The sequence below is a fragment of the Anabrus simplex genome, chromosome 12 (genome assembly GCF_040414725.1).
Source record: "Anabrus simplex isolate iqAnaSimp1 chromosome 12, ASM4041472v1, whole genome shotgun sequence".
In the NCBI taxonomy this organism is placed as follows: domain Eukaryota; kingdom Metazoa; phylum Arthropoda; class Insecta; order Orthoptera; family Tettigoniidae; genus Anabrus; species Anabrus simplex.
Window position 1 is genome coordinate 12,383,483 of NC_090276.1, and position 18,058 is coordinate 12,401,540.

General features: G+C 37.7%; 1 protein-coding gene across 1 annotated transcript in view; it reads left to right on the forward strand.

Moving 5' to 3' along the window:
• LOC136884399 (histone acetyltransferase p300-like) overlaps positions 1 to 18,058 on the forward strand; it is a 185,372-nt gene that overhangs the window by 59,810 nt on the left and 107,504 nt on the right. Inside the window, 1 exon segment of the mRNA XM_068229923.1 lies at positions 2,033 to 3,087. Coding sequence (XP_068086024.1) covers positions 2,033 to 3,087 — 1,055 coding nt within the window.

Sequence of the window (18,058 nt, forward strand, 5' to 3'; positions counted from 1 at the left end):
GTTGATTCGTTTACATTCAAGCTGTTATTTTGTGCGGTTTTTGTAGCGCTGCAAAAGATTTCACTACAAAGTGGATCTTTGTTTTGTTAAATGAATACTTTGTGTGTCTCTTTTTTTCTCTCTCACTCATACGTCGGCTTTGATTTTATTTTTCTTGTCCTAAAATGGCAGTCACAAGTAAATACTTAAGCGGGTTATAGTGTTTTCTATGTACAGTGGAACCTCAATTCTCCGTTTTTGGAGGGACTACGGAAAAAAAAATGCACAACACGAGAAAACAGAAAATCCGAGAATGAATGAACCATCAACAGTTTGGCTAAACATGACAAAAATGAAATATGTATACTTATAATCTTACAAACACCCCTAAACCAAACCAAACTACAGCAGATTACGAGGTGACGCATGGTCAGTGTGACGAATCCCCTTCGCTGTTATTCCTGGCTCTCTAGACCGTGGTTGCCACCTCGCCATCTCATCATTAAACAACTCCTCAATTAAAGGTAATCGTGGAATGAGTGAACCTGGAACCACACCTCATATCCAGGTAAAAATGACTGACATGGCCGGGAATCAAACCCGGGCCATCTGGGTGAGAGGAAGGCAAGTTAGACCACAGGGCCGACTTCAAACGTTAATTATTTATTTATTATTTTGCGTATGACATTAAAAATAAAAACACACAATCACAAATTAAATATACAATACACCAAGTAGGTTACAATTTCATCTTCAAGCTCTACAAATAGTCTATACAAGAAGGATTTGGGTCAAGAAAGTCTTTTGGGCTACCCTGATAAGCACTCGGGGGGCGCTGTTCCACTATATGACGAACTGTTTGTTTAGGGGCACAGCAGATACATTCCGGGGAGGGAAGTTTGCCCCATTTATAGAGGAAGTCAGCGCACTTTCCGTGACCTGTCCTGATACGATTGAGGATTGTCCAGGTTTTGCGAGGTAGGTCAAATCCTTTTGGTATTTTTGTAATACAGGGAAAGTTCTGATACTCAGCTGGAGCCATGAAAGTCCATTCTTTAATCCAATCCTGCTGCAGGCTGAATTTGTCAACCAGGATTTTGGCAGTCCTTATTGGTGGATTTCTGGACCTAAGTCTGTTGTTCAAGGTGTTGAGTATATCTTCATGAATTGGCAGATTGAAATTTCTCGACAGCCTTTGGTATTCACGCAGCAAGGCATTCTTTCTCCGTAGGTGAGGTGGAGGAATATGGCTCAGAACTGGTAGCCAAGAAGTGTGGGTAGATTTTAAGGTTCCAGATACTATGCGCAAAGTATGATTTAGATTTGTTACAATAAATAAACTTGATATTTCCACCTATTCAATACAATTTTAATGCTGTTATTCAATTACAACATATTAAATTTCACAGGACTAGTTTCAACGCGTACTTACGTCATCTTCAGCTGGTTTTGGAAAATAGGCATCCTTAAAATTTATGACATGTCTTAAAATGTTTGGTATGAAAACCCATTAAATCTATAATTAAAACCTTGACTCATTAAAAACTATTATGACAAGTAAAAGACTTGCAAGTCAGTCGTATAATAAAAGTTCATTGGTTAAATGATATCCTTATGAACAAGCAGTTGTGGAGTCCTTAAATTGAATTTTAAGGTTTAAGCCGATGACTTGGATTTTGGACCCCTGTAGACTGCAAGCATCATTGATTCAGTATTGTGCTTTAGAAGCAGTCCCTTGGTCAGTGATACTATTGTTTTACACCTGTTTTACATCAGTTTCTGTGAATGTGAGGCACTGTGGGTCGGATCCACATTGTTTTAAATTCATATCCATCCATTCATTCTTTGTCCTCATGTATTGAATTCTGGTCAGTGGAGGATTTTGGAATTTTTATTTGTCATTACATTTCGTCTCATTTAGGAACCATTAGGTGGCGATGACCTAGATGTTAGGCCCCTTTAAACAAGCATAATCATCCCTAGTTTTAGTATATGGTAAAACCTCTACACATTTTTCTTCTTGGTTGTAATTATTTCATACTGAATTTTACAGAGGAAAGGAGACAAAGGCGTAAGGAACAACAGCAACAGCAGCAACAGCAGCAGTCTCAAATGAGGCCAGGAGCCCCCGGTGTTCCTGTTCGACCCGTGGTATCTCTGCCTGGTGCTCATCCTGCTAATATGTTGCCAGGGATGCACAGTTCTGTGATTCCAGCGCTGAGACCACAGCAGAACCATATTCCATCCCAGGCACAGCAGCCTCAGTCTCAACAGCAACAACAACAGGCCTCGCAACAGCAGCATCTGGTGGTAGGAGCACCCGGTCCTAGTCCAAACGGTACCTCTTCATCGGCGCCCTTGGTGACCGTTGCAGGACCTGGGCTCTCACCGTTTAGTCCCAGTCCTGTCACCACTACGGCCTCTAGTCAATTTAATGATGGGCTTGCCAGCAGTCCTGCCGGGCAGCACCAGTTCTCCGATCAGACACTTATGAAGGCTCAGCTTGTTGCTGCAGCTGCCTCCGTCAGCTCGAATGCACAGACTCCTACGTCTGCTTCGCAGTTTGGGTTGCAACAGAGTCAGTTCCCTTCTTCATCGTTGGTTGTAGTGTCTAACAGAGTTCCTCTCCCGCCAGTATCCACACCATCTTCAGATAGCTCAGCTGTTTCCCAGGCCCCTGCCACGACTGCAAGCGGTCCTTCCCCAGGCTTACCTTCACCCAGAGCCACTAATGGCAGCCTTCCTTCTTCAACGTCTATATCAGCAGCATCCCCAGTTCCTCCGGGTCTGCTTCAACAACAGCAACAGCAGCAACATCAGCTTTCTTCCATTGCTTCCTCAACGCTTACAAGTAGTGCAACACCATCAACTACACCTCTGAGCTCGACTACTCCACCTACCTCTCTCCAACTTGCCATCTCTTCCTCGTCCTCATCCTCTAACTCTCTATCAAGCACCACCACTACATCGACAACATCAGCAAATCACCAGCAACAAATCAACAGCTTCGGCAAGGGTATGTCGACTGCGGAATGTGCCAACCTGGTGAGGAGTAATACGAGCAGCATGTCCAGTCAGATGGCTGCTATTACTGCTGCACTAAACCAGGTTAGCAAGTATTCTGTGATATAATTGTGACAAATTGTATTAGTAAACTTCTATGTATTTTATTATTTCACCCAAGGTATGACACCTTATGAATGGCCTGAATGGTATTTGAATGCTTTCTGAATCCTGGCAGGCACTTTACATTTTAACCCATTCACTGCTAAACCCATATATGTGTGGGTTTGTCTGCTGAACCTGTATATTTAAGTTTTGGTGCATTACCTATTTTGCCGAACCTGACATAGCGTCTTGCTTTGAATTTTGGGGGGAATATTCAATAAGGTTTCATTTAGCAGATATACCGCATCGTCTTACATGTTTTGAAACCGATCTTGAGGTTATTTTGTCTTTGCTGAAGTGTAATATCTTTCCCGCTATCTTGTAGCCATCATGGCTTCTCAAAGTACACATTCATCTCTTGTTGATGAAGAAATAGAAAATTTCTTCATAAATAGTGATTTTGAAGAGGAAGATGGAGAATAGGGGGAATTAGGGATACTTGACCCATTAGGATACATTAGGATTTCGGAGTAGGGATATTTAGGATGCTTGGTGTTGGGATCACTGTTTGTCTTTGATTTTTCCCTCCAAATTCCTAAGAATGAGATTGAGTTGTTTGTAGGGATTATTGGAGGAAATAATGAAATGTGTTTTATTCTGTTATATGTAAATTTTAAATGGTTGAATTGTTGTCTGTCTACACTTGTGTACTTGAAGGTAAGAATCTTTGTATTATTTCTTGTTATTAGTAACATATCTGGCCTTCTTTTTACACAAAGCCACATTTCTGATTTATAATGGATACAATGAACTGTTAGATTAAGTGTGTGAACTCACTGTAGGGATACTTGACCCATTCAGTTAGGGATACATGACCCATCTGTCACATCCATGAACTAATAACTGGATTCTAATTTTTCGATTCCAGATGCCACAACACTACAAAAGAAAGGAGGGTGCCAAACCCAGGGAGTCCATTCCTGCATAAATTATGAAGGAGGCAGTGCAGAAAGTTTTTGCTGGTGGTGCCTTGCATACAACTGCAAAAGGAACTGGCATTAATAGGAATACATTAAGGAGATATGTTAGAAAGATTCAGCAGGGAGGAAGCTCTAATTTTACCCCAGACTATACAATTAGGCAAGTTTTTAATAAAACTGAGGAAGAAGAGCTTACAAATTACTTACTGGTTATGTCACGCATGAACCATGGACTTACCTGTGATTTGGCCAGACGATTAGCCTATGACTTGGCAGTAAAGAATGGAAAAATCTATCCTAAACAGTGGGATAATGAGAAAAGGGCAGGTTACTTTTGGCTACGTGGCTTTATGGAGCAAAATTCAGAATTATCATTAAGAACCCCCGAGGCTACAAGTTTGTCACGTTCTACATGTTTCAACAAACATAATGTAGGTTTGTTTCATGAAAACTTGCGAACAGTGCTCGTACGTGAACAGTTTGGAGCAGAAAGGATATGGAATGCAGATGAAACGGGAGTTACTACAGTCCATAAATGTCCAAAGGTGATTGCTTCTAAAAAATCAAAGCAAGTAGGCCTGGTTACATCGGGTGAAAGAGGGCAATTAGTGACTGTATGTAATGCTGTGAATGCTTTAGGGAATAGTATCCCACCTTTTTTTATTTTCCCACGTGCAAAACCAAATCTAGCATTCATGTTTGGGGCTCCTGAGGGTTCTGATCATTCCACACACAGTTCTGGTTGGATGACGCCTGAAAACTTCCTTTTGTATTTGAAGCACTTCCAGAAATATGTTGGATGCTCTCCCGTAAGAAAAGTTCTCCTAGTCATTGATAATCATGAGAGCCACATGTCTCTTGATGTCATTCTTTATGCCAGAGAAAATGGGATTATAATTTTAACATTCCCTCCACATTGCTCCCATAGACTCCAACCTTTGGATGTTTCAGTCTATGGTCCTTTCAAAAGGTATTATAATACATATTGCACAAACTACCTCACCATAGACAAACCGGGACAACCGATCACGATTTATCATGTTGCTGGGTTGGTTGGAAAAGCATTTTCACAAGCATTCACCCCAAGTAACATAATCAGTGGCTTCAAGGCCACAGGAATTTGGCCGTTCAATGATGCCATATTCTCAGACGATGATTTTCTTTCTTCCGCTGTGACTGATCGACCTAATCCTCAGAATTTGCAGCCTTCAACATCATCTGAACCAGCAGCGATAGCCAAAGAAACAGAGTCCCCAGATCCCACTAGCAACTTACGTGTGGAAACTGTGAATGAGACTGAAGGGAGTGCAAAAAAATATGATTCTACAAGATTACAAGGTTTCTGCATCAGCCCAGAAAGCCTTCTTCCATATCCTAAAGCAGGGGACAGAAGGCAAATAGAAGAGGGGGCCGTAAACAGGGTAAAACCATTATTTTGACTGATACACCAAACAAAGAGGAAATCGAAGCCAAATACAAGGAGAAAGAAGACAAGAGAAGAAGAATTGAAGAAAAAAGTGTGTCACACAAAAGACTTTTCAGAAAAGGACAATATGAAAAAGAAAAGGAGAAAACAATTTGGCAGGTCTCCTGAAACTGAAAGTTCTTAATCTGATGTAGAGCATGTTCAGTTTGATTCCGAATCAGAACTGACAGATGAAGACATAAGTCACACAAGAAAAATTCCAAGCATAGGTGATTGGGTGATTGTGAAATTTTGTGGGAAGAGAAATGTTCGCAGGTATGTGGGACAAGTTAGTGAAGTTTTTCCTGAAGTGTTCGTGGTTAAATTTTCCAGAAGTGTAGGTGGTTCACGATTCAAGTGGCCGGAATGTGATGATATTTCTGAGGTTGATCCAGAGCAAATTGAAGGTGTTCTAGAGCCTCCTGAGTACTGAGTGAAAAATGACAGAGTTATCAGTTTTCAATTTAAACACCAGTTTCAATTTCCCATTGAGTAGCCTAACAGTGTAAGACATTTTTATAGTAGTCTATGCATAACACACACAGGTTTCTTTGCTTAGACTAATAGAAACCATTACATTTTATGTTAATGTGACATGAGTGACTTTAAATCCAAGACATTTCTTTGTAGCATGCAGAACGGTTCTGTTAATTCTAGAAACTGATATATAATAAATGCAGTTTCACTTAGAATTATTGCTGTCCTTGTAATCATTTTAATTTCACCCTTGTTTGACATGGGTTAAGTATCCCACATAAAGGGGTCAAGTATCCCTAACTCGAGGGATACTTGATCCTTTTGTGCACATAAACAAATATGGAAATTTACACATTTAGAATGTAAACTTTCTTGATATTACAACTGAATATAATTAGCATATGATTACAAAACCTAATTATGTTATTCAATAACTTGTTTACACCATTAAAAAATTCCTAAAAATAAAAAATTGGTACCTGGGTCAAGAATCCTAAGTTCCCCCTATATGGTGGGCGATATTGCACAGCAAGAAAGAGTCTGACAGTGTGGTAGCTATGAATCTGATCAGGAATTGTCATCTTCTGCTGATGACAGGATGAAGAAATTGCACTTTATAAAGCAGGCATCTCCATTTTCTTGGTTATCAGGTATGTTTTCCCCCCCTTGTTCATGATTTTGACAGTTCTGAAATCACCAACTTTGTATTATATTCCAGTAATGGTAATGATTGAGATGTAAAAGTACCTTTTAAAAAGCCTGGTATAGAGGGCTCATCTGGTCATCAAAACATTGCAGTGTGTCCAACACTTGTCCTCTATGGGGGCAGGTATAAAGTGAGATGAATGTTATTAGCTAATTTTTAGGATCAGATGACCTTCCTGACATCAGCCTCATCAGAGGAGTAGAAATCGATAAGCTCTCATCCAGCTCTGCAATCGGCTTGACGTTGGGTGCTCGAGGAACCATACCTAAATTTTTGTTCAACTTTTGCAATACGTTTGGGCTGAATAGAGATCCCATCTATAACATTGCCATTACTACTCTCAAGAAGTCCATCGTGATCTTCAAGAACCACGCTTGTTGACCTCAGATAAATGTTTGACATGTCTCACTTCATTGTCTTCTCTTAACCTCATACTATCTCTTGTGTCTATCGGTATCCATTATTGTTGTTAAGGTATTCTTTGTCCTTAGGCAACCTGCAGCTGTTGCAGGAAGATAGTACAATAAAATAATTAGGAGATTGTCATCATCAATATCTCACTCCAGTTGGGCCTGTTTCATAAAGCTACAAGTATACAAGCATACAAGTTTTAGTTACAAGTGGATGTTCCTACACTTGTAGGACAATTTTTAATTATTTTTTTTATAAACAAAATTTCTACAAATGTAAGGTTGGTACATTTCACTACAAGTCTTACAAGTAAGCTGATTTCTGTGAGATAGTCAAGTGGAGTCAAACATGAGTAATCCTAAACAGCAATAAGATGCAAATAATCCTGAATAAAATCAAGGAAGCGAAATAAATTTTGTTTGAAGCTTTCTATGCTTCACTCACGAAAGAACACAAAGTTAGAGAGTGGAGGAATATTCATAATATTGCCTTATCCCTGGAAGAGAATTTCCTCTGAGGCTTCACCTCACCCTACAGATTATCTGGAAATTGAGAGGAGAAAGAAGATATCCCTTCAGAATGAACTGTTATAAATAAAAATCTACAAATCAAAACTGAAGGCTTTGAAACTTGAGACTTGGGCCTACCCAAGTCTCAATACGTAAAGGACCTTACAAAATGTGATGAGAATGTAAAAGAGGGGTGGAGGGGGAGTATATTATATTTTAACAAATTAAGTGGCTAAAGAAGCTAATGTATGATTCTGCATTTATATTTTATTATTTTCTCCTGTACTGTATATTAAATGTTAAAGGTGTTTGTCTGTGTAAATAGCTGTCTTTTATCTTACTATATTTTTTATCTGTATGAGACGTTTATTTCACTTGATATTTTAGGGAAGCACACTTCCAGGCCAGTTAGCACTTGCATAGTAAAACTCAAGATTTGGTTCACACACTACCATGCAATTTATGGAATGGTTCCCATGCTATCAGTAAAGTCACTTTCATGTACTACCACAGGAGCATCAAAGTTTATAAGTGTTACATCAATACATCCACATCCTTGAGGCATATGAGCAATAGCATGGAACTCTCGAACTATGTGGCCAGGTTTCCTCTGGCCTGTCAACAACTGTGGGAAACTTATTCACTGCATTCACAACTGATGAACTGCTATGCACACACTAGATTTTGATACACCATGCATGCATGATATTGCCCTCCATTTCCTAACCAGTGTAATGCTATAAGTAACAGTTATTCTGGGGATAGAGCACAGTTTCTGTTAGTTGCATGCTGAAGTTGATTACCTAAATATTATAGAAGTGACTCCAAGTTTTACTGAACTCATTCTAAATCTTTCATTGAATTCATAAAAGCTTGTGAATGCCATGTTAACCCTACTTCTGAAAGTTCTTTTACATCTTTGTCCATCCGCTATTATATCTTCATCACTATCATTGCTGCTACATAACAAATACATTTCCACACAAAAATTAACACAAAGCTTGAAAACTAATTGATTATTGAGTATTTAACAGCAAATTACACAGACTTGTATTCAGCCTTACATGTCTAAACCAACTTGTAAGAAAAATGGTATTTTCTACAAGTTCTTGTTCTCTACAAGTATCTTTATGAAACACAACATGAATTTTGACTTGTTGACAAGTCTTGTAGCTTGTATAAATACACATGCACCTACAAGTGCTTTTATGAAACAGGAATTACTTTTTTTCAGCAACGTGTACGAAAAATTACTCGTTACTTGTAGACTTGTAGCTTTATGAAACAGGCCCCCAGTCACCTGGGTGTGGTTAACAAGCCTCCTCCACTCCTTTCTGTCCTTCCACCTTTCCTGCTCCATTACTTCCGCCACATCCAATCCAGCTTCTCTAATGTCCTTCCAGATCTGATCCATCCATCTTTTTCTCGGTCTTCCAACTGGTCTCTTTCCCTTAACTTCTCTCTCCAATTCCCTTCTTGCTACCCATTCCTTTTCCATTCTTTTTACATGTCTGAACCATCTCGGTCTTGCTTTTTGTATCTTCTGTACTAACAGTTCTATATTTATCTCTTCTCTGATTTTAATATTTTGAATTCTCTCTCTTCTTCTCTTTCTAACCTTCCAGCGGGCACGCATACCTGGATCTCCTAGGCGGGGGCGTGGCGGCTAAATGGCTGCCCTTTCTTTTACGACATCAAATCGAAGGCTTCTTAATAGTAATCGAAAGCGACGTTCACTGAAGTTAGCCCGCAGTACCATAATTCCGGTTCCGTTGGTAGTAAACAATTCCGATAAGTTTGTGCGGTTTACTATTTTCACGGTTATCAAGAACAAGGCACCAAAAAGAGCTAAAATTTCCGATCTTGTTGTTTCTCCAAAATCTCTTTCTTGACCTTCTGGATATTGCACTTTTACCCTGTCAATAAACGTATATGTGTGTCTAACAATTTCATCGACCATATTTGAATTTATTATGATCAGAAAGCATTCTAGTTCAGTTTTACACTGGCGAGCTTGTCCTTTAGGACCAGGAAAGTTTTTATCAAGTTCTTTGCCTTTGTTTTTGTACTCCTTCCCATGGGATTATTTGCCCGTAATGTCTCACCATCTTTCCCAATGAAGAAACGTAGGGTGCTGTCATCATGGTCATCATCGCGTACATCATCAGCCCTGTCCATTTCAACTTCAGAGTCACTGCTGTGACCGTCCGTTTCGATAACTTCGGGTTTGTAATCAATATCATTAGGATCGTCCCAAACATCTTCTCCTTCATTCGTTTCTTCTTATTCCAATTCATCAAGAATTCAGAGAATAGAATCAGGATCATTGTATCGTGCCCTGAAACGTGTAATAAGACACAATTACATCAATATTAATTTTAATATTAGTTACTAATTTATTTAAATTCATCTTCAATTCTATTAATTTATGCAGTTTTAACTATTTTAAGTATCTTAGTATTTTATTTAAGGTTTTGATTAGTATGTGGTTAAGTGTAAGAGAGGGCCTCAAGCCCTAACTTCACCACTGTAAAAAAAAAAAAGGCACTAATAAATTAAAATAAAATAAATAAAATTATTCAAGGGTACATGATTTTTCATTTCCATATAAAATACTGTATAATTACTAATACAAATTACATTTTAATTAAATTTAATTAAATTAATTAAATAAGAAATATAACCTCTTAAACTTTAAGAGGTTGGGCTGAATAGGGATCCCATCTATAATTTTCGTGATCCAATTATGATTGCTTGAGATTTTGTGGAGTTTAGTATAAAGGAATTACATTGTGCATATATACTGAGTCATCGGAGGTCATTGTTAATATCTTGTATTGTTTCACCTAATCTGAAGTCTTGCAGTGTCGATAAATTTGAAGTTTTTCAGCATAGAGGCGGTGTGTGGTATTTCCTATCACAGATGGTACTTCATTGATATAAATACAGAAAAGAAAGGGCCCTAGAATACTGCTCTTTGGGGCACCACTAAGTTTCATTTCATGCGAAGGGAAATCTCCACATGCATACCTCTTCTATCCGTTGCTGAAACACAGTGACGTCATCGCATTTTTCACTTGTCCCAGTTTATATCATAATCCTTGAACAACTAAGAATGCTTTACATATTTCTAAAGTGCAGTGTTCAGTTTTCACAGTATGAGTGGTCTTCTTGATGTTGCACTTTTTTCTTTTCTTAGGATAGCTGAAAATAATAATGATAATTTTATTTGTTTTTATTATTATTGTTACCGTGTTTTGGATTGCAGAAAGAGGTGAAAGAAGGTGTGGGTGTTGAATTGGTCTAACTATGATATCAAAATTTAATTAAAACTTTAGGAGGTTATATTTCTTTCAGAATTTCAAACTTAACAAATTTTCACTAGGTGAAATAACAATGAAATCTCAGGTACAAAATAGCAATCTTGAAACAAGACTTGGAAAATCCGAGATTAGTGAATACTAGCTGATGTACCCATGCTTCGCTACGGAATTCTGCATTGCATACAGAATTCTAGTGTACACATTGTGAGCAAGATTGTATTAAATTGCATAGCTCTTAACGTTACCCTAGAAACGCAACGGGGAAGTCACCAAACATCTTTTCTCATATGAAGACTGAGTTAGGGAATTTTCATTGTAATTGTAGACCCGCTTGCCTACCATCAGTCACAATCAGGTTGGAGAGTTTTTATTATAATTGTAGACACTCGCTCTCCACCTGCCTTTTTATATCCTCAGAAAGACTGTCTTAGTGGTTTTCCCAACTGAAATGAACATACATTACAATGACGTAAGTAGGAATGGCGCGACTAAAAGCAATGCTTTCATATGAAATACTCGATCAAATGAAAAACCACACATTTTCTCACTTTTAACGAACAGGACTACACTGCCGATCTAACAGTCCACAGTTCCAGAGCTGGAATGACCAAGCCGCAGACAGCCGTGATTCGTGAACATTCTTCGTCTTCTTTCGGCGGGGAGAGGGTGAAATAGTGGAGACTCCCAGGGCAAATCTATGCCCTTTTAGTAATCTGTTTTCGAGGAGTACCCGATGAGTCGGAAAATATCAATTCACTACACTGGCGGCGGAAAAATGTATCTGACTTGCAGGCCAATTTTTCCTTCAAGCCAGACAATAATTTGGAATAAAATGAATGTAGAATTTAATAAAAGTGAAGAGGAAGAAGCTTTTCTTAAGAAACGGCTCTTTTCACGGTTGAATTTTGAGTTATTAAGTGAATTGTGGTGCTATAATTTGGAATAGGCCTAAATTGTTATTCTAGACCAGGTCATACTACTACTACTACTACTAAGTCAGCCTCTGCCTTAAGTATGCACACTGCTCATTCAAAACAGCGCGTCAGAGTAGGGATCGAATAACTGGAATATCGTACTATGAGGAAACAGTGTGTTACGTAACAGCTGTATCAGAAAATGTATGAACCAGAGGAATGGCATGCTAAAGAAGGAAGTTTTATAACTTCCCGGCTATTTCCCGCCAATATTCAGTCAGGCTTGTGTACTCGGTACGCAGCAGTAATCCCATCTATCGGAATTGAGAGGCAGCATAAGGGACAAATAACATCACGACAAACAATGTTCAATGTTATGCGCCTTCGATATTGTAGTCCTTCACGTTTAGTTTTCTTCCGACTCTGAAATACCACTCATCATAGTCGGTACAGTAAAACTGTATAAAACATAAATGAGCGGAAATTGTATTCTCTGTAACATTTGTTATCTAGCACTTTCTGATAGGACCAAAAACATAGGTATTTAAAAATTAAAATTTAGGCATCTTCCCCTAAACTACAATTTCGTCCAGGGTGAATAACATTGTTTATAGCTTAGACTGTAGTTTCTTATTCCCCGACTCTATATGCTGATTTTCATTAAATTCTGTCAACCCATTTTCTCGTGGCTAGGATTCGTTATGGACTTAGCGAAAAAAATACAAATTCATGAATATCTGTCTTATCATAGCCGGTACGGTAAAAATGTATAAGACTTAAATGGTCGGAAATTTAATTCTATAAACTTAAGTTATGTTGTATTTATCGATACGATCACTAATAATATAAATATTTGAGAATTAAATTTTAGGCCTTCCCCTAAACTACCATTTCATTCAGAGTGAATAAAATAATGTATAGCCTAGATTATAGTGGCTATAGTGGCTCATTCTCCGACTTTGTATACCAGTTTTCAATTAAATAGGATCACTAATGATGTAAATTTTTAAGAATTAAATTTTAGGTCTTCCCCTAAACTACCATTTCGCTCAGCGTAAATACAATTATTCATAGCCTAGATTGTAGCGACTTATTCCCTGACTTTGCATACCAATTTTTATCAAGATAGGACTACTAATAACGTAAATATTTGAAAATTAAATTTTAGGCCTTCCCTTAAACTACCTTTTCTATGAGCGTGAATAAAATTATTTATGGCTTAGATTGTAGCGGTTTATTTCCCATTTTTGTATACCAATTTTCATTAAATTCTTTTTAGCCGTTTTCTAATAATAATAATAATAATAATAATAATGTTATTTGCTTTATGTCCCACCAACTACTTTTACGGTCTTCGGAGACTCCGAGGTGCCGGAATTTAGTCCCGCAGGAGTTCTTTTACATGCCAGTAAATCTACTGACACAAGGCTGTCGTATTTGAGCACCTTCAAATACCACCGGACTGAGCCAGGATCGAACCTGCCAAGTTGGGATTAGAAGGCCAGCGCCTTAACCGTCTGAGCCACTCAGCCTGGCTAGCCATTTTCCAGTGATGTCATACATACATACATACAGACAGACAGACAGACAGACAGACAGACAGACAGACAGACAGAAATTACGGAAAAGTAAAAAGTGTATTTCCTTGTTACTGTGGACATGACCGATACAGAAATACCATTCTTTTCAAATTTTGAGCAATGTACAGACAAAACTCTTATTTTATATATATAGATTTGCAGATTTGGGGCTTCAAGCCCTTAGGTTACAAATTCAGAGATACCGGATCCAGTTTACGAACTTGCAAAATCTCAATGTTCAGACAAGGATGGAAATATCCCAATTTAAGAGCACTTGCTCCAAAAATTTACAATATTTAGCCTTCCAGAGGCACCCCTCACTATAACAAAAACTTAGAAAAGAGCTTACATGCTCTCAGTTTCGTACAGCCTACTCAAGGCAACATTACATCAATATTTTACAATCTTTGGCCTTTCAAGGCACGATTTACAATGGGAAGTTTTAGACAGGGGTCTCTAGTACCCAACTTACAGGGCCTTCATGGAAAAGAAATAACAGATTGAATTAATGGCCCAAACACAAAATGAATGGAGGCATATCCTTGCACTCCTCAATGAAAAATAAAACCCTACGGGGCTCTCGACCCAGTGATACAGGGGCTAATCCCAAGCTACTGATGTGACTCGAATGAAAGTTACTTTAAGGCATTACAGAAAAAAAAGAAAAACAGTTACAAAATCTTAGTCACCTCAAACCAAGTTGAAGGTTCTATGAAATTTTTACATTAGCCGAACGAAAATTTACATTTTAGAAAATGTTAGTTACATGGTTAGAAATTCAGACCTTCCCCTCGGATAAGTTCCGGAGACAGCTACAAAAAACTAAGTCTGGGTCTGGTTGTCATTACCAGGCTGATGTTCTGCCTGCCGAAGAATGAGGCGCCTCGCCTCCTGCCTTAACACACACACTCAGAAAGACGACGATCAATGAGACAAGGTAGCCAGAGCAGCCGCAGTTTATATACCAGCAGGGAAAGTTCGAGAGGATTCTGGACTAATCCGGACACACCATCACAATTTTATTGGGAAATTCAAAAGTTACACCCAAAGAACCAAAAAGAAGCCTGTGATAGGCTGAAAATTAATTACAGAAAATTCCCATTGGCCAAATTCAAAACTGGCAGAATGAGAAAGAAGTGTTGCAAACTTTGAAATATATAAGAACAAATGAAAGTTGATTTACTAGAGAAAACCCATGAACACAAAATTTCTTTCAATAAAAACTTCTGTTTTACCTTGCAGCATAGTGCATGACCATGGTTTTTGGTAGTGACATCTCTGGAGAAATGTCCAAACTTCTTGAAGTAAACAAACACAAAGCAAATAAATCCAGTCAGTTTAGGCAACTTCACAACAAAATACTTCAGTAGCGACATCTTCTGATTGAAGTCCCAACTTCTTGTAGTAGCAATTGCACATTTTGGTCGGTAGAGGAGTTCATAAACGCGCTTCTTTTGAATGTGCGGAGTTGATGTGTACCTCCCGGGGTTTTTTGTTTTTTTTTTGCTAATTGCTTTACGTCGCACCGACACAGATAGGTCTTAGGCCTTAATAAAGGTACAGCCTCAGCATTTGCCTGGTGTGAATATGGGAAACTACTGAAAACCATCTTCGGAGCTGCCGATAGTGGGGTTCGAACCTACTATCTCCCGAATACTGGATACTGCCCGATATTATTATTATTATTATTATTATTATTATTATTATTATTATTATTATTATTATTATTATTATTATTATTATTATTATTCTGCAAGCATAATTTTAACTTTTGGGGAAACCCATTTCTGTTCCACTCTTACGTGATGGTTCTGCAGCATCTGGATACAAGCATTGTGTGTTGATTTTACCACCGTAGGTTAAATTTTTGTTCATCACCGAAGATTCATCCCCTTCTGTTAGCTGCTGCATTTTTATACAGAACATAGCATTTGCTTCGTATTCTGCATGCTTTAGGGCCTGTAACTTCTGAAGGTAGTACGGTTGCACTTTTATTCACTTTCATAACACTTCCAGTGCTGTTATTTTATTTATTTATTTATTGATAAATAGGGTTCCAGAGAGCAAGAGCTCTGTCAAGAGGAACAATACATAGATAATCACAACAATGGCGGATTAACGCATAAGGTCTAAAAGTGAAAGAGTAATAATAGTGGTTTTACATATACTTTAAGTATCACAATTTATCTAATGGATAGGATTATATTAAGTGGATTATCATCAGAGTAACAATACATGAGGAACAACTTTTTGACTTTTAAGATTTGGAAACGAAAATATCAGAGAAATAACTGTTACACATTTATAGTGCCTAACAGGTACTTCTTAAGCTTATTACGAAATGGCACAGTTTTAGAGATGATTGCTATGTTGTCAGGAATGCTGTTATATTCAGATATTAGTAAGTGTTGCACTCCCTTAGTGCCAAACCTTGTTGTATAATTTTGATGAACATGTAATTTATTTTTTTGCCTTGTCTTATATGAATGGATGTCAGTGACTTTAGGAAATTCAGAGTTGGTGAACATTTTGTTATGCAAGACTTTATGAATAAGAAGTGATGCGTTTAATGAGATTAATTTCTTAAGAGGTAATATATTTGTTTCAGAGTACATTTTATTTCGAGAATATAGTTGATGAAATCCATACATAAATCTAATAACCCTGTTTTGTAAGACCTCCTAAGTATTTAAGTTATTTTGGGTTGCTTTGCCCCAAATGAAACACAAGTAAGAAAGTTGAGATTGTATCATTGTGAAATAAATTAGACGAAGAGTGTCAATTGTTAGTAGGTACTTAATCTTGCCAATGATAGCAACCAAGACAGAGATTTTATTTTTTACGTTTAATATATGAGGTGTCCAGGAGAGGGCACTATCAATTATTAGTCCAAGATATTTAACTTCTTTAACCCATTTCAACTTCGTAGTGCCAAATAATATATTTGTAGTTGCATTTAGGTCATTTTGTGATTTATCGAACATCATACAGACAGTTTTTGAGTAATTGGCTGTTAGAAGATTTTTTCTCAGCCATTCATCTAAGATATAACAGTCATGCTGGATATCTGCAACTATTTCATCTTCAGAATTTGATGAATAGAACAGTGAAGTATCATCTGCCAAAAGTGATATTTTACCCTTAAAAGAACACAGGGCTATGTCATTAATATATATAAGAAACAAAATTGGACCCAATATGGAACCTTGTGGTACACCAAAGCAGATCTTTTGTAGCTCACTTTTATTCATACCAATCTGAACATATTGTTGTCGATTTGATAAGAAAACCTTAAACCAGAGCAGCGAGGGACCTCTCACACCTGCCTTTTCCAGTTTGTATATCATAAGTTCATGGCTAACAGTATCAAAAGCCTTTTTTAAATCAATAAACAGCCCAGCAGTCTTGTAACCTTTATCAATATAATTTTGAAGCTCAATTAGACAAACCTGATTTGCAGATTTGTTAGGTCTGCGCACAAAAGTTGCCCTGACGCACTTGACGGTCTTGTCTGATGCATAGTATCACCCGAAATTCATCCCTTTATACTGACATCCCGTCATTTGAAATTTTTTAAACAATTTCTGAATGTTGCAAAATGGAGGATCACATCTGTATTATTGCCGGAACTTAACACCGAACCATAAATACTGCATTATGCTATTTAAACTGTAGTAGATGGAAACCTTTGCACTTGGAAGTTGCCATCTGCAAGCGGAACTATGTTATGTCGCTGTCAAGCGACAGATTCAGTAAATGCCGCTTACTGTGCAGGCTTTCTGCATTGCTATTTCAGCTGATCCAGAAAACAGATGGCTGAAATCGGTTTCATAACCATAATAAACATATACAGTAAAACCTTGTTAATTCAAACTTGTTGGGACACAACATTCAGACTTTGAATTATGTGATTTCGAATTAACTGCCAATTTGTAATTCAGAAATATCAATCCTTCCCGCGTCACAAAATATTGTACATTACCTGTTACTTGATTCACAATTTAAACCTTTCAAACGCCATGAAAAAAAGAACTATTTCCAAAATGTATCCAACAAGGTGAATGTGCAGTATTCAAATAATGCAGTTGGATAACTCACTGACAAACATAACCTCACGCACCAAAAGAGAAAAAGCATGATTCAAAGACGAGGAGAAATCTATGCTGACTCACCTGTGCAAGTACTTTATTCATTGGATTACTATAATGTATGCATTTTAGATGCTTTGTACTTGCGCAAAAAGTACCCAATGCCCTTGAAACATCATGGCTTATCAAACTTTCCTGTGATGAGGGGAGGAAGTCTCCCGCTATCCTTGTACAATTTCCCACCACGGCACTTCTCTCGTAATTCAGGAATCCCAACCCTTGCCCCATGATTCACAGTTTAAACGTTTCAAATGTCATGGAAAAAATTATTATTGAAATGTATCCAACAAGGTGCTTTTGCATTATTCATATAATACACTTGCAAACATAACCTCATGCAACGAAAGAGGGGGGAAAAAAATTACACGATTCAAAGTTGATGAAAAATTATCCTGGCTCTCCTGTGCAAATGCTTTATTTTTGGATTACTGCACTGTTTGCATTTTTAGATGGCTTGT